The 27,010-nt window shown below is 33.2% G+C and overlaps 1 protein-coding gene and 1 long non-coding RNA gene across 6 annotated transcripts in view; one reads left to right on the top strand and one right to left on the bottom strand.

Annotated features, from left to right (window-relative positions):
* Positions 1 to 12,247, bottom strand: part of LOC129228634 (pyridine nucleotide-disulfide oxidoreductase domain-containing protein 1-like) — a 271,523-nt gene extending 259,276 nt beyond the window's left edge. For all 5 annotated transcript variants that reach the window (XR_008580920.1, XR_008580921.1, XM_054863334.1 and 2 more), the window contains exon 1: positions 12,091 to 12,247. Coding sequence is in view for 3 of the 5 variants with exons in the window: in XM_054863334.1 (XP_054719309.1) it covers positions 12,091 to 12,180 (90 nt within the window). In the remaining 2 variants the exon portion in view is untranslated. The remainder of the gene's footprint in view (positions 1 to 12,090) is intronic.
* Positions 12,248 to 13,785: 1,538 nt separating this feature from the next.
* Positions 13,786 to 26,105, top strand: LOC129234516 (uncharacterized). Its single transcript, XR_008581547.1, has 4 exons — positions 13,786 to 14,228; positions 17,327 to 17,431; positions 21,021 to 21,245; positions 25,976 to 26,105. It is a non-coding gene; the product is annotated as an uncharacterized LOC129234516 (long non-coding RNA).
* The last annotated feature ends 905 nt before the right edge of the window (positions 26,106 to 27,010 follow it).

Below are 27,010 nucleotides of genomic sequence, written 5' to 3'. Positions count from 1 at the left end.
TTTTCATTCCTCCCCTTTTCTTCGTCTTAAACCCATTGTTAATTATTTATTATTTTAAGCAAATGAATAATTACTAAGAATAATTGAAGTAAGAATATTGCTTAGTAATTATTCATTTGCTTAAAATAATAAATAATTAATATTGAAGTAATGAATAATTACTTCAATATTAATTATTTATTATTTTAAGCAAATGAATAATTAGTAAGCAATTTCAGTTAATTGATTAAATATATTGAATAATAATTTTTTACATAAAAAATGAATGGAAAATAATGCAAGAATTTTCGATTTTGAACCCCCCCCCCCCCCCAGAACTTTTTTCTGGCTGCGCCACTGGCCCACTTAAAACTATCTACTCCCTTGCTCATTACCACCTCTTCCGGTAAGCTGTTTCAAGGTTCCACTACCCTGATAAAATAACAATTTTTCCTAATATCAATGTTATTTTTTCGAAATTCCCTGATATTTCCCTGATCTGTCGCCACACAGTTATTTGCTCAAGACTGTACATTTTTGGCATTCTAAGTCTGGAATCATAGTCTAAATGAGAAAGTCCATTTATTAGCCTTGTAGCCAGCCTTTGAACCCTTTCCAATACATTAATATCTTTCTTAAGATAAGGAGATCAAAACTGAACAGCATACTACAAATGAGGCCTTACCAAACTTCTGTATAAGGGCAGAAGAACTTCTTTAGATTTGTTTGAAATAGATCTATTGATAAACCCGAGCATCTTATTGGCTTTGTTACTACCTATGCTGCACTGTTGACTAAACTTTAAATCCTGACTTATTAAGAAGTGGCAAATTAATGAAGGGGGGGGTGCAACCCCCCCCCCCCCCCCCCGATGCACAATTTTAAATTACAGAATTGTAAAATGTTTAATGTTTCATGATTTTTTCAAATCATTTCTGAAATTTTTGCAATGTGCAAACCATTACTGAACTTTCGTTTTTTTTTTTTTTAATTTGTGCCTTTGTGTGTTGCGCAGGGCAGTCTTTTCTTTGCTTGAAACGGTCGTTCATCAGAAACTGAAGCAGATGTCAGTGTTTTCACTCTCCCCAATCTATCACCCCAATAAAATGCTTTCCTTTTGTTCCCGCACCCCCGAAAACACTCTGCTGCATTATTGTGGATTAGCATGTGACCACGAAGGCAACTTAAAAGTCATTCCTCAATTCCAAGAAGAGAATAAAAGTAATCCTGTGTTGTCTCTGATTTGAAGAAAGAGAAATTGACAGCAGTGTAATTTATTGATGCCACTTAGCTGCTGTCGGAGATGATCTCTTATAAAGCTGCTGTTCTACCGGGAACAGCTCTCCCTCTCTCACCCTCTTCTGTTTCTAAACACAACTTTTTTTTTGGGGGGGGTGTTATTCTTTTTTCTCGCCTTTTGCTCAATAATGGATCAACTATTCAGTTTTATTAAAAAGAAAGAAATTTGCAAGAGGGACATTTTGTCAGTAAAATGTTATGAAAAATTGCCATGTTTAACAGGAGCGTCACTACAAGGGGGAGGGAGGGGGGTACGTCCCAAGTGACAGCCCTGAAAAAGCTTCTTATCTACTATATATTTATATATTTTACACCTTCTTTTATCAATAAAATTTCAACGACTATGGAGCACAATATTTGGGGGGGAGGGGGAGTGATTAAAAGTGCCCCTAGGGAAAATTTTGCATAAAAAGCACTTGTGGTTTGAAATAGTCTCTTCATTTAATCTCTCATAATACTACTAGAGAAAAATGAGTATTTGCTGAAAATTGTATGAACTTCTTATTTGCATAAACCATTAAAAATTTTTTCTTCCTTTTTGGTATGTGTGTGAAGTGAGGGGGGAGGGGGGAATAGCAACAAAAATTACGGTTCTCGGAACGCAAGTGCAGTATGTAATTTTTATGGGAACATTAGACATAAATATAAGGGAGCAGGATGGTGATGCAACTTAAGATAAATGGTTGTGTGAAGTAAAAAAAGTAGTATTACAAGGTGGGGGAGGGGGCCTTTTTTTTGAGGCGTCAAAAATTTGATAAATTTTTTCGGTACCGTTTTGATAAATTTCACCCTTTTACAGTGATATCTTACACATTAAAACATACACATTTGAAGAAGTAATATTTTCAATTTTATTATCTGACAATCGAGAACCATATGAAAATAACATAATTTAATACATGATTAAATAAATAATAAATTACTTTACTGCACTTAATTCAGTAAAATCATGATTAAACTTGACTACATTTTTGAGTCCTATTAAATCAAACTTTTTGAAATGAAATCCTGAGAGGGTCCAGACCTCAGTTGCTGACTATATTTAGAGTTGAAAATAAAATACCTAGTTTTGTATTTTGCTTTATTACATAATTTTAAAGTTATTTACTTATTTATTGTGTGTTTTAAGTCCAACTTTGTCTCAAAAAATTTCCATTTTAATCCTTGTATAAAATATTTTTGTTTGCAATTTTATACTTTAAAAATATATTCAAAGACTTTCCAACATATATGGCTGGTATGTCTTTGTAGAAACCGTAAGATTTTTTTAAGAGGTACGCTGGTAATCAAACTGCTGCTAAAAATATGAATTGGTGAAACAATTATTTCACTTTCGTCTTGAAATTCAAGAGTAGGAATGCCAACAAACTAATAAAAATGATATCATACTGATTAGAAATAAAGTTTTTATCCATAAATTTAATTAGATTAAAAAAAAAAAACATTCATTGAAACAAATTGCTGCCAAAATCCTGAGACTCCCCCCCCCCTCCTTCAGGAAAATTCCAAGTGACAGGCCAGTGGCGCCGACTCCATGGGGCCTGAGGGGGCCCAAGCCCCCTCAAAAATATTTTTGAGGGGGCAGAGCCCCCCCAATAAATCAAGAAAATTATTAGTTATATTATGCTTTCTAAACTCATAAATTTAACTTTTATTTTCTTTCTTTGAAGATAGCTTTTCTAGTAAAATACATTCAGTAACAAGTTAAAACAAATAATTATTGCGGTAGTAAGCAGGTTAACTGAAAACGAGTGGTGTGAATAATGATAGTGTTACGGTGCTGCAAGCACACTTAGAATTTGTCCCAGTGCGCGAACTTACGGGTCAAGTCAGTTGCTGGTGGGCAGCGATGCGATGCGCTCATCTAAGTGTTGCTGATCTGGAAAAAATATACGAGGGTTTGATTTGTATATTAAATGAGAGGCGTGATAGTTTTGAATACTTTTGGGTATTGTGTTTAAAAGAAAAACCTTCACAAAATGAACAAATTCAACATCCTTCGTTTCCTCAGAATCGACGTATACCAAAGAAGTATGAAAACAAGGAAGCCAGCTCACCGCACACTTTCAAAATCCCAAAGGAGCCGTGGTAGCCCGATCGGTAAAGTGTCGGATTCGGGGCCGGAGGGTCCTGAGTTCGAACCTCGATGGTCGAAGATCCACCGTCGTCATTAAAGGGGACTGGGCGACATTAAATATGCTCGTGGTCTCAATGTCCTCCAAGTGAAACAATACTTCTGGGGTTGCACCAGGTAGCTATTAGCTCCTGGACTAGTTCTAAATTCTCATTAACTGTTCAATCCGGTGATGGTGCTGCCATCTATCGGTATATAAAATAATGGAGGCAAGGCACTTAGTATGCAGTCCTCGACATAAATACAGTTGTAGTCAGTTGTGACTCTGAATAGGAACAGGAAATCCCAAAGCACTACAAGGCAATACATTGATGAGGTTTGCGAAATGGCGCAATCTTGCATTATTGGGCGGTTTACATCAACTGAACTCCCACTGGTTATTGCAGTTGAACAAGAGTGCTTGCTTTTGTTAAACAAAGGTGAAACAAATTTTGAAAAATCAACTGCTTTTCAAAAATGACCTAGACATTGGGAGACTTGCGTTTACATATGAGTATGTTAGCCGATATCACTAATGAAAAAAAACAAAAAACAAAAAAAAAACTGGTGTTAAAAAACATGTGTAAATTTAATTACCTTTTTACAAAAAATACTGTGCATGTTTGTATTTATGTTTTCCTTTTTTCAAAGCCAAAAAATGTTTCAGGCTTGTCGAGTTTTCGGGGTTCTAATGTTCATTATATAACTTTGAAATGCTTAAAAACTCACTATTTTTCATCTCAATTTTAGAAAATTTCCCGCTGCAAGACCCTCAGGTATGTCCCCCCCCCCACACACCCAATATATTTTTTTTAGTCCGCGTCTCTGGGAGTGCCCTTCTATGCAAGTCAAGTGCCCTACCTTTTTCAATGCCTAGCTAGAAAGCTCAAAACTCGCGGTCGCCAGTCGCCAAATGCGACCAATTTTCAAATTTTGGCGACCATTACTTTCACTTCAGTCGCCAATGTGGCTACCATTCAGCAATGCAACCTTCCCTGACCTATAATCTTGACATATGACCTCTCCCCAAATTCTTTTGTCCACTAAAAGTTCGGCTATCGGATCGCCGGGGATGAAGGGGGAGGGGGGGAATATTGTCCTCTATCTGATGTCTCTACGTTCAGCATTAAGAATTATTTTACCACAAAATGCAAATATTTTAATGTATTTTAAACACTATTATATTTATATGCAATTGTGCTTCTGAATAGAAACAAAAATCGCAATCACGACTGCAAATTCGTTACAAAACTTGCTATTTCGAAAACTGCTTTCTTTACACGCGATCGTAAAAATAGACAAATTTCATACACCAATTTAGTAAATTATGCTTTTTTGATCTTAAATTCATTTTTCAACTTTATTTCTCTTTAACAAATGGCTATTTCTTCGTTTTGCGGTATTTTTAAACTACACGTTTTCAAAATGGCGTCGCGTTGCTAGATTGTTCATTTTTACCAGTTAAGATGAAAATGTCCTTTCCGAAATAAATGAGAAGAATTAATTTTGTACATTTGGTTTACATATGAATAAACGAAAATGGCGCCTTTGAGTCAAAATGCATCGAGACAAGGTAAAAACGATATCACTAAAAAAAATTTTTTTTTTGTGAGATTTTTTTTTTTTTTTTGAATCATATTGTTTGTTTTTCCCTTTTTTTTTCTTTTTAAAATATAAAACCTACTGGAGGAGAGGACATATCCTTTTATTTACTTTATTTCTCCTGAAAAAAATTGTTATTTTTAAAGTTCGCGGTAAATTTTCAAAATGGCGTCCCGCGTTTTCAAAATGGCGCCACGTTGTAGATTGTCCTTTTTCATCAGTTAAAAGAAGAAAATGTCTGTTCCAAAATAAATAAAGAGAAGTACAATTGTATTTATAAAACACATAAATAAAAAAAAAAAAATGGAACCCTTGCGTCTAGAGAAAATGGAAAGAATACTGCTGAAATCCTTTTTTTCTTCTGCTGGATCTTTTATTTCATTTTTTTTTCCGTTTTATTTTATATTGTTTGCCTTTCTTTTATTTATTCATTTTTTGACACTCAGGCTTCGATTTTTATAAAATTTTGCATGCATTTGAAAAAGCAAAAAAATATTTTTGTAGAATCGCAAATGGTTTAGGTTTTACATGCTGTTCAAGTTTTTGGTATTTTGTTTTCTTTATCAAGGAACTAACTCGTCTTTTGGTTGAAAGCTGCGATGTTTCTAGAAGTTTTAAAAGCTGAAAAAAAAAAAAAAAAAAAAAATAATAATGATCTTCATTCTTTATTTATTTATCGTGATGTGTTTTGCTTAAAGATAAATTAATGCAGATTATAGTTTGCAAAAGATGTGTTAAATAATATCTGGGCAGGGGTGCCCGTTCCCCCCAAGTTCAATTCCCCCCCCTCCAAAATGTTTTCTCAACCCTCTTTTCCTTTTTTATTTTTCAGCTCGCGTTTTATTTTATTAATTTTTTTAAATATTTTTTATTTACTTATTTATTTTAATTATCATTTTATAAGAAAAGTTCTTTGCTACGCCAATGACATATACACACATACTAAATAAATAAATGGTATAAAATAAATTAAGTAATTTAAATTAAAAAGGTTGGCTATCATTTTTTGAGATTTGGCTACCATTTTGTGAGGATCTGGTAGCCATTGGCTACCAATTCAAAATTTGAGTTTTGAGGTATACTAGCTACAGCACTGCACGACTCCCCGTAAAAATGAACAAAAAAATGTCTCTTACTAAGACAAGTGACATGATCTAGTTGAAACAGAAAATTTGTATACCAATTTTTAGATTGTTTTACTTTGAAAACGCCATATCACATTTGTTTGTTTAAATTATACACACCAGAAAATATGTAAATTGGCATTTTCAAGGAACAAAAATCTGACCTTTATTGGGGGGGGGGGGACCTCCGTGGAAGTACATAACCCCCTAAGCCCCCGGTGATGTCTAGCCCCCTCAATAATTTTTGCAAGTCGGCGCCCCTGTGACAGGCTGTATAGAACATAAATGCTTGCATGTTATGAAAGGAGAGATACGTTGCAAGAAATCTTAGGGATCTTTTGACCAATTATCTATGGATAGGCCGAAGGATGTGGACGGACCACACACTCGCTTTATGGCTCTAGAGAAGGGACCTAAACGAGGGGATAAGCATTTAAAGTGGAAAAAGGAGATTGGCAGAAACTTCGGCGGGACTCAGGGCCAGAACGTGACTACCATTAAAATTTTGTATCCTAGCTTGGTGACAGCATGCAGAATGTTGTTACATGAATGAAGGACTCATTCGTCATTTGGGATAGCATTTAGCAAGAGTGAAGCAAATCGTTTCGATGTTTTAAGAAAATTTCATCTGGTAGTACAACTAAAGAACATTTTAAGCGGTAAGTTATTCATTTCAGTTTTTATTTTGAATTTCCTTCATAATTTTTTTTTACTGATATGGATTTTGATATTGAATGTCAGTTTTAAGTGTTACAAAATGTCTGCATTAGGAATATTTATTTCTATACAAGCAATAAGTCTTGCTTCAAAAAAAAAAATTAAATCACTGAGGTTAATATTTTTACCAACTAGAAAGTCACTCATCATGGTATGACGGGAGAAAATTTGCTTCTATGTACTCGTACATTTGAAGGCAGCAATTGCCTGTTTGGTGATATTTTGGTAGTTTAAGTTAAATTTGGTAATTTAACCCTAACTCCAGTGGATTACACTCTAACTCCAGTAGATAACAGTCATTGCTGACCATTTTTACAATTCTTCATTCTCCTAAAATGACAATCTTACCAGTAAAACAGTTAAGTCACCAGATCGAGTTGAGCCTTGTCACGATAAAGCATTCCTCTGCATGTTAAACATTACCAAAACATATTATCAAACTATCATGTCGTGATGCAAGTTTTATTGTTGAAACACGCGGGTTATTTTATTATTGGTTATTATTTATATGAGGATTAGTTTTCAAAATGCATGTGGTTGTCGCTAAATTTTTAAAATTTTGGAAACAAATAATTCAAAAAATAAATAAATAAAGTGAAATATTTTAAAAACTAGGGTTCTTTTTTTGATTTTATTTAAGTTTGTTCACTTTGAATTTGCTATTTTTAAGAATATATCAGAGTAATCAAAATGAAATGCTTTCTAATAATTCAGGTCATTTATGATTTTGTACTTCATTAACAGATGTATTTAGGTAACTCCAACCTTTTGGAAGCTTAGAATTTCCCATACGTACCTATTTAAAACATATATTTTGAAAAAATAAATAAATAAATAAATAAATAATGGACACAGCACCATTTGTTTTCAAAGCTGTTGACACGGCTGACATAATATCGAGGCTGAATTAAGTCTATGCCGCCATGAAATCCATCGCCCTTCTTCCCATCAAAGAAGAAGCAAATCTTCAAGCAAAAGAAAGCGTTTTCAAAATTAAAACATCAAACTTATGCAGTTGGTAGATGAGCTAACTTTTTATGTTATTACTTATTTTTTTGTTGATGTATTCTTATTGAAGAAACAAATATTAGTCTCGAACAGGTTATTGAGTGATTGATATTGGAATATCGCTATTTCAAAAGATAGTTGAAAATAAATATAGAATGCAGTTTCTCCTCAATTTGGAAAAAATAGCAAGTATGTTAGAAATCATTTCAGAGTGGTGTGACGTTAAAGGTGATCCATCACCATCTAAAGCTCATTGCTTGTTATCAAGCATGGTGGATGGATAATTTATTCTATTTATTTCCTGCCTACAAGAAGTAATGGCTCTGACTTCAACATTAAGCAGACGTTTTCAAACGGCAAGTGTGGATTATCACACTGCTTCTGAAACTATTGGTGGACATAAAAAATGTACTTCAACAGAAGCACCTGAATGTCAACAAAGACTTCTCCCTTCTCTACCAAAAAGCTGTAGAAGCTGCAAAAGCATTTGACAGCGACCACTGACAATACCGCTTTTTGAAGTTTCTCTTTTTCTTTTAATATCGTTGAGAGTAATTTGGAGGTATACCATATTTCAGTGCAATATCTTTCTTTTTCATTGTTGGATTCCTTTCAAAGTCATAAATAAGTTTTACTTCACTTTCTAAATCCAAGATTTTTAGCTTTTGCTAGACATCTTTTATAGTAAAGAAAGTCTCCCTCTGTCTCTCAGGAACTTATCAGCAAATGATTGAACTAAAAAATAAAGGCGAGTGGATCTTAACATAGGTCAGCCTTTGAATAAAGGTACAATCAATTGACTTGACAACTTGACAGCTTAAAAGCAGATTCGTAGTACAGCAACGTGTCTAAGAGTAAACAGCATAATACAACAAAAGGAAACAAGTTATACTCGTTTCCGCATGTGTAACTCCTTTATTGCACATTGGCTCAACATGTGTTCTCCTTGCTTTAGAGGTCTATTGTGCAGGAATTGCAAGTGAAGGTGAATGATTTTTCCTCCCATAGTCAATTGTTCCTTTCTCCCTTTTTTCCCCATTATTTTTAAATTAATTTCTAGTCATCTTTGAAAAATCTTCGAGTTAAGGAAAGTTAACTTCGAGATATGGAGAATAATTAGCATGGAATTCAAGACAAAGGGATCGGGAATTGATTAAAACTTCGAGTTATTGGACTTCGAGTTTTCACGAATTGACTGTGTATATATTATATATATATATATATAGAGAGAGAGAGAGAGAGAGAAAGTTGAGGGTGGTGGTACAGTAACGATTTTCATACATATTCATACGACATTCATTTGGGCGGCCTATAAATGTTCCCTTAACGTAATTTTTTGCCTTTATTGCTCATAAACTCCAGCCAAATCATATCAATCTCATTAGGTTTATCAAATAATATTCAAATTTTTACAACTACTCGGTATTGGCCAAGTACCTGATTAAAATTTGGCCGAGTACCGAGTACTCTACTTTGTAGCAAGTAAAATTTTTAAAAATGCAAAATCAATCACTTTTTTTAAAGTCTTGACGAAGACATTAAAAAGAAGCTTACTGAAAATGCTTCAGTTGCTATTACAGGTAGATTTCAATTGAGGCCGAGATCTACACACCCATAGAATTTGTAATGCCTATGCTACTAAGGGGTCTGCCGCCCTTAGTGACATAGCAATCCAGTAGACAGTTAGAGGATTTTTGCAGAAGGGGCCATAATTTATAGATCCAGGCCTGTTTCAGTTTAATCATTGATGAAAACTTTAATTGAATAAAATTAATCATGCTAATTAAAATTAATCTCTTCTTTCCTTTCATCCCGGTTTTTGTCAGAATTTAAAATTTAGCCTTTATGTTTAAATCAGTAAAATTAAAACCACTAACAGATTATTTAAATCATTCCATGAACGTTTTTACGTGAAGCTCTCCTTACTCTGTAGAATTTTTAAAGAGAAATGTAAACTCTATCTTACTATTATTATGTAGGGGGAGGTGGGGTACATTGGACCATGGGGCATGTTGGACCGGTCTCAATTATTTTAATAGTAAATATTTATTTTATGACTAACAAATAGCACCTATGGTCCTACAAATCCTATAATGAAATCACACAGTACATATATATTGAACAAATTTTATTTCAGAAAGTGCTATTTCAGCGGTCCTGAATAATTTTCAGAAAACTGTAACTTTATTTTTTTTAAATGGTTTTCATCAAGATTGCGGGAAAAAAATAGAACTCCTTTATTAAAGTAAATTTCTTTAGTTCAATATAATTGGCAATTTTTCCATTTTTTGTCAAAAAGAAAAAAAAATTACGACATCACTTTTTCAGATCAAGGTGGGGTAGGTTGGTCCATTCGTTGTGGGGCAGGTTGGACCCAACCAACCTACCCCACATAATTTAAAAACTTTAAAAATAATTATAACAATCTTCCATGATTTTTCTTTCGATTAAAAAAAAATTATTGGATACTAATGGTGAATGCTTATTGCTGATAATCAAAAATTTATGTCCTAAAAAAACGTTTTTAGGACATAGGCGAGGTTCCTGAACCAACACCTTTTCACTAAGGTTACTACCAAAAATAGTCTGAAATTGTGCTTTTAAGGTTTCAATTTTGAAAAAAATTGGAGGAAGATCCCTAAAACCACTCCTTACCTCTAAATATCTCCAAAGATAACCTGAAATTGTGTGTTACCCTTTTCTGGGGAAGATTCTCGCAATCTTTCTTTTCCAAAGATTGCCTAATGTTGGGGAAAAAACTGAATTGCTTTTGAAAAGAACCTTAAAATAAAAAAAATCATAAGTTACTGACTATTTATCAAGTAATTACGTCCAACACCTCCTATTTCTTTCACCACCCTTTTTTTTTGTTTTTCCTAGTTGGTCTAAAAATACGAAAGTTTTCACAAGCTCCCTGCCTCCCCCCCCCCCTAAAACCAGCAAAGAGCTTTTGAAACCTCGTTTTCAGAACTTCAATGTCGACAAATTTCCAAGAGACAGTTATCAAACACCTCGCCTTCTGAAAGCATCGAAGATCGTTTAAGATTGCATTTGTGGAGCTTCAATTTTGAAAAATGGTCGAACCCCTAATGTTACCAAATATGGTCCACAATCACCTATTTAAGACTTCAATCTCAAAAAAATTTTGGACAAGAGTCCAACTGCTCCCTTATGAAATCTGAAATTGAAAAAATTACAATATCAAAAAATTTAATGTGGAGAGCGTTTAAATCTCTTCACCTAGTATTACTGAATATCGCTTTAAAACTTCGTTTTTTAGGACTTTAATTTTAAAATAGTTTTTGGGGAGAGCCCCAGAACTGTCCTGCCCCTAACATCATCAAAGTTAGTCTGAAATTGTGTTTTTAGAACTTCAATTTCCAAAAATTTCCACAAAAGACTCTCCGATTCTTTCCTCTCTGTAGCATCACCAGAGACCGTCTAAAACTGCGTTCTTTGCACTACGATTCTAAGAAATTCTTGGGGTGAACCCCTACACTACCTCCCCCCACCATCAGAAGTTCTGATGGGGGGGGGTGATATTTTTTAAAGAATGCTCTCTTAAGATAATTTTTTGGTTGCACCATTGAGTGACAGTCTCTTGTCCCACCTCAAAAAAGATAGAAAGATCAGGGCATTGTTGCCCCCCTCAAAAAATTGAAATTACAAAGAAAGGGGGGGAGGAGAAAGCTAATCTTGGTTATATGGGCCCCCTCCAAAATAAAAACATATATACGCCACTGGAATTAAGACAACAATTGGTCCATTGAACTCTGGGTACAGGTGCTGATTTAATATCGGAGTAAAATGCTCCAAAGGGGTGGAGCAATGGAATGTTTTTTCTCATCGTTTGTAAATGCTAAATCTCAAGAAGGGATTCAAATGAAATTTGGCTCACAGAAGTTTGAAGGGAGACATAAGTATTAGTTTTTGACACCAATGTGTTCAAAAACTGGGTGGTGTTAACGGACAATCTTCCCGAAAACAGTGACTGCTATTTTTGAAGAAGTAATGCGAAATAATAACAAAGAAAAATAAGTAAATGGATGAGAAAACTCATTTTTTTGGAGAGGAACTAGTTACAATTCATATTTTAAAATACGCTGTTTTTTTTTTTTTTTTTTGGCGTTAAACGATACATGGTGTGAAGATAAAACAGAATACAAACCCGAAACCAAAAATGTACTCGAATATTTATTATTACGCATTAAAGGGAGTATGAACAGAATATTTCAAAACTGCACTTACTTGTTCAGCACAGGATATTCCCGCAATACCTCCTCCAATTATCGCAAAAGTAGCAGAAATGGAAGAACTGTCTTCAAAGTTATCAGCCATTCGATTTTTGAAAAGACATATGATGAAGGAAAAACTATATAACTCGGCCCTGCTATTACACCGTGTGGTAAACAGGCCGAGACTTGGCTGCCGGCTGGCTGGCAGCCTAGTCTCCACAGCTAGGATGCCGGCTGGTTCACGTGACCTGTTTGACGGGTTTTTCACGTCACTGTACGGCAGCGGAAACCGAACAGATGTTTGTTTACAGATTGGAAGTCGTATTGTCGCAACGTATCAATGCGTATATATAATTCGATGTTACTTTTTTAATAAAAATATCGACAAGTTCATTATAGTTTGAACCGATACAGGTTTGTACTCTGTGATTACCTACTGCTACCGTCAAATTTGTTCTTTTGTTTGTGAACGAACGAGTCTATAAACTTGAAACTTCTGAATGAAGCCTATTTTTTTTCAATTCCTTTTATTAGTGCTGGAATGACACTAAACTGAGGCTTTCCATTTGTCTACCTGAATTGCTTACAGCAGGCTTCTTAATTGTCCTGATTATCCTGATAAAAAATATTTTGTCATGAGTATTAACTTTTGGTCCTGATGATCCCAACAGGTTTTCAGTTTGTTCCTTGGGAAAAGTACCTAATTTCTTCATGGTCCTTAATCTGAACTTCAAAAGATTAAAATTAGCAATTCCCTAGTTAACCAGCAGTAATTAGTAGACTCCGGCAGTAATTGGTAATCCACTGCTTTGCTGATTTACCTACCCGCCATTGGAAACTGATTAATCAGTACAAACATTTTCATTTTAAAAGCAGTGTTCTCCATATACGCTATATACTCTCAAACATTTTTTTAGACATATAGCGTTTACCCTCAAGCTTCAAAAATTTTCATACTGTGATATATTATGTATATGATTGCATACACATTGTGCGTTATGGATTACTGGGAGTATATATACCCCTAAAGAAAAAACATGACTGGTTAAAAGTATTATCCTATAGAGGATGTAACAATGCTTATTGAATTTTAGCCTATTAATCGATAGATTCTGTTTTATATTGTTGAAATAACTTTTGCTAAGCACTTGAAATTATGCTGAATGAATTATTTACACCTAACCAATAGTTTTGAACTCCAGTTGGTATATTGCATCAAGCTGTTCTCTCACCATTTGATTCATAACTTTCAAGTATGGTAATGTTAATAACATACTGATACTCAGGGGCTGATACAGAAAACTATTTTGGGGGGAAGGGTTAGCTGAAGAATGACGACCCCCGTGAACGAACCTATGGTTTTAGGTACGAAAAATTTCAAAAACTGCTTGCGGGTAAATAAAAAGCATCAAATCAGCCTGGAATAAGACACCTAACTGGGGATAAACGTTGCAAATTGATTTCATGAGGAATGAGATGAAGTAGTTCAAATGTTTACTTTTAAAAATAATAAATGAAAAGTTAAGATACTGTAATCATCTACATTTTATGCATAAAGTTCTGGATTGTTTAGGGGGGGGGGTATGACCCTCCAGCCTCCATGACTCTCCCCTTGTATCTACCACTGTTAATACTTTGTTTGAGAAAAAAAATAGAAGGGGATAGAGGAATCACTGAGTAAAACTCGAAATGGAACCAATATTTTAAAGCTAACAAGGGCCTGATTTTGAAAAAAAATGGACTTTTAGAAACTTGTAACAGTGTCCAGTTGTGAGCCCTACAATTTGCATTGGTCTTTTTATGACAAATTTCCAGTGCAAAAAATAATAATAATAAATGAAAAACATGTGTACTAAACTTGTTTGCAATATCTGATGATATACATTTCATTTTGCTACTGAGTGCAATAGTATATATGTGCACTACTCTTTAAAAAATGTTAAGTGTTCTGATTTTTTGTAATTTTGTGTCCTGATTTTTTTTTTTTTTTTTTTTTTAAAGCCACTACAAAGTCTCAGAGACATTTCAAGATTTCTCTCTTCAGTCATGGATTAAAGAACAGAAATTCACTACGTAATTGCCACAATAGTCGGGGCTTTCCCGAGTCTTGCTGTGCTATACTCTCCTGTTTGAACAGATATTTGACCATAAGTAAGCCTTACATTACCTATTTAGTGCCGATTTTTATGATATGGTTCTATAATAACCAAGGACGGATGCAAGGGAGGAACGATCGGCTCCTCATTGAGCCGAGATGCAGGAACTGTCCCTCAACCTATTTTTGTTTCTCGAGTTCCAAAAATGTAATTTTAGATGATCTATAATGTTGTGAAAAAGTGGGCTCTCTATGGGAATTTTTTCAGAATTGTTGTCTTGAAAATACAATCGTAGAATGTTGCTTAACACTTTAGTAATATTAATCGGAACACAGGTAGTTTTTCAAAGTTCCAAAAACTCTATTCTAAATGACATTATGGAGTTCAGGAGATCACCCCCAGAAAGTATAAATTGAAATTCAAAAAAGCAATTTTGGGACACCTTTGATGACGTTTAGTTAAAGGAAAGGGTTCAGGACGTCCCAATCCACTCCCAACAAAAAGAAATAAAGCAAAAGAAACTTAATTTGTGACGATCATCGGTGATGTTAAAGGGCGGAGGTTTTGGAATTTATTGAAAGGTAATCATCTGGATCCATCCATGGCAATAACCTACAGTTACCATTGACTGATAACCCATGATCTTACTATCATGTTTACTGACTTAATCTTAATTTTTTTATGATACTAACCATTTGACAAACTATTTCAGTTAGCACATCTGGAAAATGTATGTGTATAAAGAAGTGGTCATTTGTTGGTGCTAGGGAGTGGTGTTATTCAAAGGGGTTATGAAAAACCAGGCTTGTTTTAAAAGAGGGTCACAAAAAAAAAACCTCATAAAGAAGGAGCATGAGAAATTATCCAATTTCCATTGCAGAAAAGGAATTAAAACAATTATACATGTTATGCTGAATGTTTTTCGAATGAATTAGCAATAATTTTAGCATAAAGCGACAAGATTTTTAAGCGGCATTGCCAGTCAATTATAATTTCCGCTGAAAAATTTTTAATCCTCATTGTATGCATTCAAAATCTTGCAGGTAACCAGCAGTATCGGATCAGTAGCTGATAGGCTGCTTGCGGCCTATCAAGCTCTTTTGTTAAGTTAACCATAAAGACTAGATGGGTATAATCAAGATCTCGGGAATCAAGTACTTCTGATAATCGAGACTTTTTGAAAACGAGAACTCGAGTGATTCATGACAGAACTTTTGAAATCGGGAACTCGAGTGATTGGACTGCTGGGGTATTTTGAATTCATATCTTACAATGTTTCAAATTGAGATCTTGAAATGTTTAAACTGCTTTTTTGAGTAATTAAAACTCAAGTTTTTCAAAATTGAGTTGACTTCGATAGGGGTGCCCACTAAAAAGAGGAGGGGGGGGTCTATAGCACAAACAGCACCACTAAAATTTAAAGGGGCAGTTTTTTAAGAGGGTTGTTTTGTCTTATTTTTAAGTGCGAGATCAGTCTCTTTCTAAATGAATAATCTGTAACATTTGAGAGGGTTTGCGATTACCTTGGGGGAGAGGGATGAATTGAATTCTTAAGTTGTTTCTGCAGGAGGGAGGGATGCCATCAACCTGTTATTTAGGGACTGTGGTGGCCTGATTGGTGAAACTTCTGACTTGTGACCAGAGCCCCCCCCCCCCCCCCCCCCCCCCCCCCCCCGCTCATTCTTGAAACCAAAACTGGAAATCCACTGAGCGGTAAAGTCTGGAAACTTGCTACTTGGACGGAGTTTACATTAGATGCGGAATTTAGTAATTATTCAGTTACAAGTTTTGCAAATTCAGCCTGCTGGTTTATATTAGTAATTTCAGTTTAAACACTGGCATTTTTAGTACCAAAGCTGACAACCATGGCTTAATTGTTTTCTTAACAGATCTTTATCATATAAGAGGGATGAGAGATTTAATCTCAATGGGTCCTTGCTCCAAATTAGTAAGCATTTCAGAAGTAAGGAATTAAGAAGTATTAGTTATACAATTAGATTCGTTCAAATTATTTCGATGAATATCAATGAGTGGTTATTATTTCTAATACTCACTATGCTAAATTTGTATGCTGTATCAGAGGTCAAATATGTATTTCGTTGAGTTATTTATAGTGCAAGGATAAAGGTTATGAAGATTTCAAGAATAAAATTATTTAGTAAGCACTAGAAAAATAAATTTTTTAAGTGTAATCAATGCTGTAGTTGAGAGAAACATGTTTGAGGGGGGACCTCCTTTTCATATGTACTCTGCACAATTTCAAGCCAAAGAAAAAAATTTTCTCTGAAATATTACCACACAGTAGCTTGTACAATTTATTTGTATATTTATGACGCAATGGGACTTGATGGCTATTGGAAATAACTTTTATGTCAGTTTCAGTTTTTTTTTTTTGGGGGGGGGGAGAGGTGTATTGATGTAAGCAATTAAGGTTAGTAAAACCAACCCCCTCCCCTCCAAATCCTTCAATTCATTTTGATTTTTTACTGGAATTGTTTGCTATATATGTTGTTATGCCCTTTTCTTTAATTTTCATTTTTTACTCAGTAAAATTTTAATACTGGTCGAAATTTTAGATTTCATTAGTCACTATGATTCTAATTGGAGCTCATTCAGTTGCAGATGATTGACAAAGTACTATACCCATTGTAGAGACTGCAAGTTTTTTTTTTTTTCCTTGACTTGTCTCATTGCAAAAAGAAGTTGTTCTAAGCCATTTCATGAAAGTAAAAAGAATCATGTAACGTTACCACAACATAAAAATAAAGCTTATTTTCATCTAGTATTTATGCTGTGCATATATTGTGTCATTAGCGCTATAACTAAACAAACTAGTCAAATCTTATTCATAAATAAAACACTCCTGATTGTAGTGTCTGGTTCTTACTATATCACATGTGATACATCCCCCCTAAGCCCACCCTCAAATAGAAAAGTACTAATCAAAACAATTATTCAAGTTCATTGTACAAAATATTAAGCTTTCATTCTTTGCTTGGGTCTGAAGGAGATAATTTAAACAATGTGCTACCACGAAACAATTTAAGAATAAATTCTGTCAGTGTAAGTGTATGCCAGATTTATTTCCTTACTAACATATTTATATCTATAATTGTATTTAAATTAAATATTCACTCTTTACTTTAATTGTAGAAAAATAAAACTGGTTCTTGTAATTTCCTGCGACAGTCAGATATCTCTACTAGAGGAATCTACTGCTGTGAATACTTGTAAAGAGGTCTCACACTCAAGAAAGGTGTAAGTGTAGTTTTTATTTGCCTTAACATTGAAAACAGCTTTTTTTTTCTAATTCAATTCTGGTCCAATTGACCTTTTTGCTAAGTCCTGACTTTTGAGCTGAAAGTTAAAATCTACTACTTACTTTAATAACATTGTCACCAAGGTGTGCGAGGTTTTTGACACTACGGTAAATACCATGGTTTTTACCATTCTGTCCAAAACTGCATTTTTAGTGAAACTGTATTTTGTGAGAAAGTATCAAAAACAAGGCATTTGAGGTGCCCCTAGAAATTGTCCAATTGAAGGGAAATTTTTCACAGGCTGTTCTTTTGTCCATTGGAACAAAATAAGAGGGTGGGTATCAATGCAATTTTAACTTCTGAAAAATGTCCTATAGCTAAGGGCCACTCGAGTGCATATATTTAATGATCAATGTCTTGTTCGTTAATGTATGATTGAAAAAAAGAATTTTCATTAAAACTTCATATAAAACTTAAGTGCAAAAACTATTTTAAAAAATCAGATTTTTCTTTGTACACTTTACTTCACACATTTAGTAACATTCTTTCGAGTTTTAATGGAACTGAAATTAGTTATCTTGATACTGTTGTGAATTTCCTTTCATTACTCTACTAACTGTTACATAAGAAAGTTTTTATGTAAAGCGTTATTTGCAAATTTTTTTTAAGTGAAATATTTCATAAGTGAACATTTTGAAGAAAAATATTATCAAATACTCATTAATTAAAACTAATTAATATTTATATTTATGCATCACGAATATTGCAGTAAATACAAATTGATTAGATTACACTTTAGTTTTAGCATACTTTTGGGCAGTAAGACACTTTCGGACAGTTTTAAACAGTTTTGGACAGTAAAAACCACTTGTCCTGTCCTAAACCAGTTTTGGACAGTCCAAAACCCAACCCTGATTGCAAAACATATATACAGTCGGATCCCGCAACAACGCCATCCGACTTTCGCAAAATGACTATAAAGCGAGTTTTTTCCAAAGTAATGAGTTTTTTTATTGCTGACGCAAATTGCTTGCCTGCAACATGAAATTTTTTTGAAAGGAGCTGCGTAGGCTTCGTTGACACTAAATATTGGTTTTGTGAATAGACTTTCATCCCTTTAACATCACTGAAATCAGAAATTCACACACTGTATTAGTCTAAACCTAAGCAATGCTTTGCTTTAGTTTATACAAATAACCTGGGCCGTATTTAGACTTAGCGGGGCCCTAAGCTGTTTCAGGTATGGGGCCACCTGTTGTAGTTTGGACAATGTTTCTCTCAGTGGTGTAAGATACAATTTTTTAATTTTTTTCTCCTTTACTATGTTTGTCTCTTTCATCTGCTACATACAGCAATACTTTTGCTTTTTTGATTGCTTTTCCCTAGTGTCTTTTTGGGATTGGCCTTAAGAGGGGGAATGATTTCAAGAGCTGGAGACCCAGGACTCCTCTTTAAGTTGAGTATAGAATATCCCCAATTGTAGGGGGTGCGGGTGTTTCTCCCCTGGAGGAAAGTTTGAAAAATAGATATTAAGTTCTGCATTTTGAAGCCTTATAAGATGTAGTTGGAACTACAAAAATATCAGGACAGAAATAGGCAAACAAAACTTTTTTAAAGTTATATACTTTAATTAAGATAATACGCAAATTAAGATAATGTACAGTAGAAATCATTTTTGATTTGACGAATCAATGACAGAAGTTGACAGAGAAAAGAGTGTGGGAAGAGAAAAGACAATACATTGGCTTTCGATACAGTTAGTTTTTAATTATCATTCCAACCCACCAACAAATACAACAAGTTAAATATAAAATGATCAATTGTAAAAAATGCTTTAAAACATATGGTGTACAGATTTAGAAAATAGATAACAAGACAGTAACATACAGCCTATTTGAACAATTCCTAATGATGAACACTTGATAAGAAATAAAATTGGAGCCCAACTTTGCTTTGGATTTTCAAAGACTTACTAATTATTTTCAAGTACTCTAAATCAATTAAAATTCTTTAACTCACTTCATTTGTACTTTTCTGTCTGATATTTTAGCACTTGATCCTAAATTTTTAAACTCCTGTTCTAACTTTGTAAGAAACAGCTATTTTAAATGTAAAAGAAAAAAAAACTATAGATTTCTCATTACAACAACTTCTCTTCAGTTGCAAGTGGGACAGAAAACAAAGAGGAATAGAAGTAGAGTGTAATTTTATTTTTGGGCTAAACAGATTGACAATATGCAGAAGTAAGATAAAAGCAAGCAACACCGAAAGAATTTCCAAAATTCTGCATTCGGAGTTATATAAATAGGAAGATATGAAACATGTGAATCACAAAAATATTTAATATGTTTCAGAAACATAAGAACCATTGTTTTTACATTTTTTGTGCAGGATAAAGCAAGGAGCTGAATTTGACATATATTGGCATTCCTTCTCCATACTCCCTCCCATTTGTTGTTTGTAGCTACACTTTTCCAACTTTTCAAAGTTTTCAAGTACTAGAAAATAAAATTTATTTTTCAAGTACTTTATTTTTGAAACGAATCGTACAAATTTCCGGCAGTTGGGGGCCCTAAGCTATAGCTTGCTTAGCTTGTAAGTAAATCCAGGCCTGCAAATAACCGCTCCGATTCTTAATGGTTTTTTTTTCATTCTACATATGAACGTTGATAAGATAGAATGGCTCTCAAACGTGCTTTTTCATCTAAAGTTGGCGAAAATGGAAAGAAAATGAGAAAGCTTCTGACCATTAAAGAAAATGTCAAGATTCTCAATATGCTTGAACAATTAATAAGTGGATTCAAAGTAGTACAGCAATCAGGTATGAGTGTATCTTTGATACGTGCAATTAAAATTCAAGAAAAGGAAATCCGTAAAAGTTCAGAACTTAGTTTTGATACTGAAACTCGCAGAGTAATGTCTGAGCAAAATACAATCATAAGAATAGAAACTGCTCTTTCATTGTGACTTAAAGAGGTCAGAAAGAGGGGTGCTCGCACACTTTCATAAACCATCATCTTCATCCTTTTAAAAATTATAATTACGTTTACGATATCTACTGTTCAGTGCTAATATAATGCAGTATGGAAAGACAAAACAACATTAGAAGAAGCACCAGTTTGCAAATTGCAGCAGACACGTTTTTCGGCGTTACAGGGAATGCCTTTTTCAATGCAAAAAATAATGAGCTTATGGATGAAAAGACATCCGACAAAAGATGGTTTACAAAGATGCAGTATGGTTTGTATTGATTGATTTTGTGCTTTGTAGTAGTAATTTATGTTAAATTGTAACACTTTAATGCTTAGTTATTTAACGCTAAAATGCGGGAAAAAATCATTTCTTTATAACAGATACGGTAATATATAGTTAAGAAATGTTTTTAGACAATTTAAGGGGCGTTAACACTTGTCTGAAGTAATTAGGTATGCTGACAAAAAATTTCTAAACATGCGTTGTTCCACAACGCGAAATTTCGACTTGTGCGAGGGGTCTTGGAACGCATCCCTCGCATAAATCGGGATCCGACTGTATTTTTATTATAACTTGATGCCTTTTTAAAAAGAATTTATTTTCCTTTTAATTAGTTTATAGTTCTGCAAGAGATTTTGAATCTTTTGGCCAAGCTTAAAAAGACGGCAAAAAGCTGAAAAGAGAAGCGAAGTTGCTACAGGAAAAGGTGGAGATGAATGTGATGTCCAAGAAAGCTCCCAAGTTGCAGCTGCAATTGGCGATATTAATGCTGCAGAACATGAATTTGTTTTGTGTCTGTCAAGCATTAATGGTTTGATGCAGTTAAAAGTGATGCATTCGTAAGTATAGCAAAATTCCTGAAATTGGTACCTTATAATTTTGTAACTTACTTTTTCTGAAAGTTGTGTACTAGTAAGTAGCTAAAAATTCCCCAAACTTTTTACTGACGAGAGTTTATTCTAGGAATGCACCAATTCGTTGGTAATTAGTCATACTGCCGATTTTAATGGGCAGAAAAATTATTTTTTGAATAAAATTATATATTAAGTATGCCTAGAACAAGAAACTATGGGTGAATTTATTGTACATAAGTAAATATTTTTTTTATTGTTTAAGAACCATAGTAGGTGGATATATGCAGCCTGACTCAGTTCCCCTCGCTTCCTCTCAAACTTTTGACAGAATACTCCTATTCAAGCAAAAAAAAAAGTTTTTCAGTTATTGTACTCTCTTTTTATACACATAACTACAACATTTTACAATTTGCTTTAAAAATTACACCCTTTAATTGAGCAAAAATGTTATTGTGTAATATGTTTTTGTTTTTAATGCAGGTATTTTTTTTTTCAACTGAGAGAGCAGTAAAAGCCGTTATGATTATAATTAATCAGCTAATGGTTAATTGGCCAATTTGCTTATCCAGGGTTCGTATGCCCTTGAAAAACCTTGAAAAGTGCTTGAAAAATAAAAGTTCATTTTCAAGTGCTTGAAAACCTTGAAAAAGTTTCTTAGTGCTTTAATTCTCTCAAATATCACCGGATTGTGCTTAAAAGTTTTAAAAAAGTATTTCACGAATGTAATTTTCGGAACATGTCCTCAATATGCAACATCGCGAAAAATTGCTTCCGTGTTTGGGATTTCAATCCTATTGCATCTTGTAAATATTTTGATGTTTTTTACAACCGAAAGATATTTTGACATATGGTGCCTTAGATGTTTATTTTTTGTATAATTTCATTAATTAACTAAGGAATTAATTTGGAAACCATGACAACATGGAACTTACTTGGATTTCGCGGAAAATCGCTCTTGTGTTTAAAATTTCAATCTTTTTGCATCCTGCAAATATTTAAATATTTTGACTAATCAAATTCGCAATTATATATTGCGAATTTGATTATATATATTGATTTGCGCGAAAATATTATTTTTCAATAATATTTTCGCATATGCTACCTTAGATTGGCATATTTTTTGTTCAATTTTAATAAAAAACTAATAAATTTATTTTATGGGAAACATGCCAACGTTGAACGAACTCAGACTTTGAAAAATTGCTTCTAGTGTTTGAAATTTCAATCTTTTTGCATATTGCAAATATTTAAATATATTGACTAATCGAATGTTATTTTCATACATGCTACCTTAGATTAGCATATTTTATGTTTAATTGTAGTAAAATATAAATTTTTTTAACGGGAACATGACAACATTGAACTTAATTCGCAAAAATTTGCTTCCCTTGCTTGAGATTTCAATTCTTGTGCAATTTGTAAATATTTTAATATTTTTGGCAATTTAGAAGTTATTTTGACACATGCTACATCAGATTAGCTTATTTTATTTTTTGTTTTAATATCTAAAGAATTAATTACTTTGGTCTTGTTTAATTATATGCTTATTTATTTTTGCAATTTTGAATTTTGTTATCTTTCGCTAATTTTCGGTCATAACAGATTTTTTGAAAAAAAAAGCAAATGAGCAAGCACCTAACAAATTAAACTTAAAGTTTGTATTTTAGATATAAAATTGAATTATATAATTTTATAAATTTGAATTTATAAGTACATCATTTTCTTTATGGCTGCTAAAATAATTAAGGTGTATAACATGGGTAATTATGTTATGATTATTCTCTGGAAATCCAGTAGTGTTCGTTATGATTTTACCTCCCTATATCTCTGATTTTCCTCTTTACCTCAAATGTTCAAAATTACTACTTTAGTGAGGTACTTGGAACAGCTTACGGAAAGAGGCTGTAATCAGCCAGAGGGTTGATACTCGTTCCTTAAGGAGGGTCATAGATCTTCATTTAGATCCAATAACTGACTAGGACCAGCCTAGCTAGGCCCAGTGCCTGTTGCTGGTTATCAACAGGCACTGAGCTTGGTATTTCTATTCAGAATATTTTGACTTAATAAACTATTTTAACATAAGAATTAAATTGTATGCATATCAAAAGTTATTGTTGCACATATGTATGTATATTCAAGTAATAGGAGTCTTGGTTTTAAAAATTACTCTCCCTCCCCCCTCGCCCCGATTTGCTCTTTGAAACTTTCAGGTAATTTTTTATGAACTCACAAACCATAATCACACCTGAATATTATTCTCCTTCTAAATTTAAATTCTAATTTCAACATTAACCCATTTGTTCCCAAAATAAAACTACTTGTGTCATAATATATGTCAACTTCTTGTGAACCTTTTCAATTTCGAAATATGGCTCTATGAATCTGAACTTGCACATTTATTGATTATTACAAGTTATTCGGTGAAAGCTGAATAGGCTCAAGTTTACATTCAGAGTATTGATCACTTCTTAAGCAGCTTTTGTATATTTTAAGGTGTGGAGACTGGACTGTGGACTTTCATAAACTTTTCTTTTTTACTAACTTTTAAATTTACTCGATGATGCTGAAATACCTTATTGGCTGAACAACTAATACATACATACGAATGACTGATTTGCATACTTTTAAATGATTTGCGAACCTCTAATATTTTAGAACTTAATAGTGCAACCTGAAATTACTTTCTGGGTGGTGTTTTTGTCCTAATCGCCCTTAGATTGTAATAAACCACCGTATTAATATTGGAAACAAATGTTGAAACCAGGGGGAGGGGATTTCAAAAACTTCTCTCTGGCAATGCCATTGAACTTGGGTATTTTGATTTCTTCCCATTTTTTTTTAATATTAATTTTCTGATTCTAGAAAATACACTTCTTTGAATGTGGAGAAAAATTAACCCTCTTAGGATCTGCTTCTTTTTATGACCGAACTTTTAAGACATTTTCAGAAAAACTTTCGATACAGTATATCTTTCATCAAAGTGTCTCTTGTTGTAGAAAAAGCAATTTTGTTTTCCTATACTTTTTTGTATTATTGCCTTATTTCTATGTTTGCAGCATATGAAATCTGCATACAATATTTTTAGTATGAATTGAATTTTTTTTTTGCCTTGGAAAAGTACTTGAAAAGTGCTTGAAATTTTTTCTCCATGAAGGGTATGAACCCTGTTATCAGTGCATCCCTAGTTTATACACTGTAATGAACTATTTGATGGCCAAAATAGCAATAAAACTTGCTTGAGCATGTTTTCAAAGTCACAAGGAATCTCTTTTTCAATAGAAACACATGTAAGCTTATGAATGAAGAGAAATTCCGCAAAAATAGATTGCATATTTACAAAAGTCTCTGAACTGAAAGTTCTAGTGAAACATATCTTCATTAATTGTGACCCACCATGTTATCCTAATTGAAAATTAATAATATATGCCTATTTACTGATTGAGGAAATTAGGATCATTCAAAAAAAGATTTAGAACTTTTTTTGAAAAATGTGAAAGCCCATACAAATTTTTGAAAAAAAAAAAAGTATGTATTATGAAGTAGATTTATTGCATACCAAAATATATATAATGACCTGTTGACAAAATGTATAATATACTCTTACTCACCAATAAAAGGTTTATAAAAAAACTTTGACTTTTGTCGGAGTCATATTTTTTATTTAAGTTTTAAAAGGGGCTCTCATTGGCTGTAAGTCTTTAAAAGAACTTCAGTTGCAAAAGTTTTCAAAATCTATTCAAGCAGTCAGGGCCGGATTTGGAAATGTGGAGGCCCTGGGGTAATGAAGGAGTGGAAGCCCCTAATCAGGGTTCCAAAAGATCATCATATTTTCGAAAATATTAGATACTTTGATAATATATCCGAATATTTTGATATATATGTATATATCCGATATTTTCAACCCTTGAAAGTTAGGATATTTTGTAAAAATTTTATTGTGGGGGCCCTTTTCTTGTGGAGGTCCCGGGGCAGTAGCCCCGCCTGCCCTCCCTTAAATCTGGCCCTGCAGGCAGTATCCTTTACCTAGGAAAATAATCCATCTACTAGACCATCACTCACATAATTGGTTCCTTCATTTAACCTGTTACTATTTTCCTTGTTTGGCAACTGTTTTGCAGACTTTTTTATTTAAAATACTATTTATTCCACTATTTTTAGACCATAACTTAGTGGCAGCCCTGTTATGTTTATCTTGGCATCAAAAACTTGGCAATCTGATATTTATCAATGGAACAATGGTATGATGAAAAAGGATGGCTTATAAAAATTGCTTTTGGTTGAGACATTTTTTTTTCAATTCTGGTTCATATTTGATCTACCATCGTAAAAATGTTATTGAAGAAGGGCTTGATTTGGAAAACGTTCAGTTAGGCCTTAATCATCGATGAAACAATTTTATGATCTTAAATCATCTCTTGAGAATTTCTCAACCAGGGATTTTACCTGGGCGGAAAGGCCGAAGGACCTAAGTTTTGTCATGTTTTTGACTACTATATTAGAATTGGTAATATATGTTATAACGAAGGGCTCTGGGAACTCAAAACTCTCTTTGCTGCCCCACTACTTAAGTCATATTAATAAATTTTGTTATACATAATTTGTATCTTTTGTTATGTGTAATATATAATTCTTACTATGCATTTATTTAGCCTATTTCACTGTGTAAATTAATGTGTAATTATATCTTAAGTGACTAATTGTTTTTTTTTCTTTAGTTAGTGTAAAAATTAAGTACTAACAAGCAGAGACTAATTCCATTAGCCATCAAGTCAGTAAAGTGCTAGCTGGTGCTGCTGATTGGAACTTGCATCCTTCTAGAAAAATCGAAAAGGATACTAGACTTGCAAATCCGAATAAGAAGAAGAAAATGTATAGATGCAAAAAAAAATGTATAAAACTTTTTTATTCATAATAAATTTGTAAATATATAAATTGCTCCAAAATATTCTTTTTGAAGAAAAAAAAAAGAAAACAAAGAAACAAACTTCCTAAAATAATAGTGGCTGCTTACCGTTGGAAGCTCCCTATTAGCCATTAGAAAAGTTTTTATAATCTTGTAGCGCATGAATGCAACATGTTTCCTATTTTTTGTTTTAATGGCTTTACTTTTATCATTTAGAGAAAACATTCTTACAGAATTAAACTATCAATGAGTAGAATAGGATGTTCGCATCTGATACTTAATCTTAATACATTCAGGGCCTGGTTTAAGCGTAAGCATGAGAAGCACAGGCTTTAAGGACCCCGAAAATTACAAAAAAATATATAAAAATTTCATAATGGGTGTTTAAATTTGTATTGCACTATAAAATTTTTCTAAACATTTTTATTCAAGTATAAGTTTATTGCTGGCTCTGTTTTAACGAGGTTTACGAGTTCAGTGGAAACCTAACTCTCTCCCCATGGATTGATTAAACTATTTGGAGTGATGTCTACTCACTATCTGGAGTGATGTATGAGATCACTCAGATGTAACTCTGTGTTGGTATGGATCGAACTATTGCTGCTTAAGGCATTTATTTTGTTTCTGTTGATTTACAATGTTTCAAAATGTTTGAATCTTTTGTATTTTTTTTTTTTTTAAATGTAAGTTTCAAGTTACAAATACAGAGCTGTTGATATTTATCCGGATTATACAGGCTGATAAATTGACTAGCACCTAATTTGCTGGGCCCAGAGCCTGTTCTGAGTTTTCACTTTTGTATCCGTAATGTAAAAACAATTTCTTATTACTATCTAGTGTTTCATTT

Source organism: Uloborus diversus, chromosome 1 (assembly GCF_026930045.1).
Source record: "Uloborus diversus isolate 005 chromosome 1, Udiv.v.3.1, whole genome shotgun sequence".
Classification (NCBI taxonomy): domain Eukaryota; kingdom Metazoa; phylum Arthropoda; class Arachnida; order Araneae; family Uloboridae; genus Uloborus; species Uloborus diversus.
The sequence above is the reverse complement of the archived record's forward strand: the minus strand, read 5'-3'. Positions and strand labels throughout refer to the sequence as shown.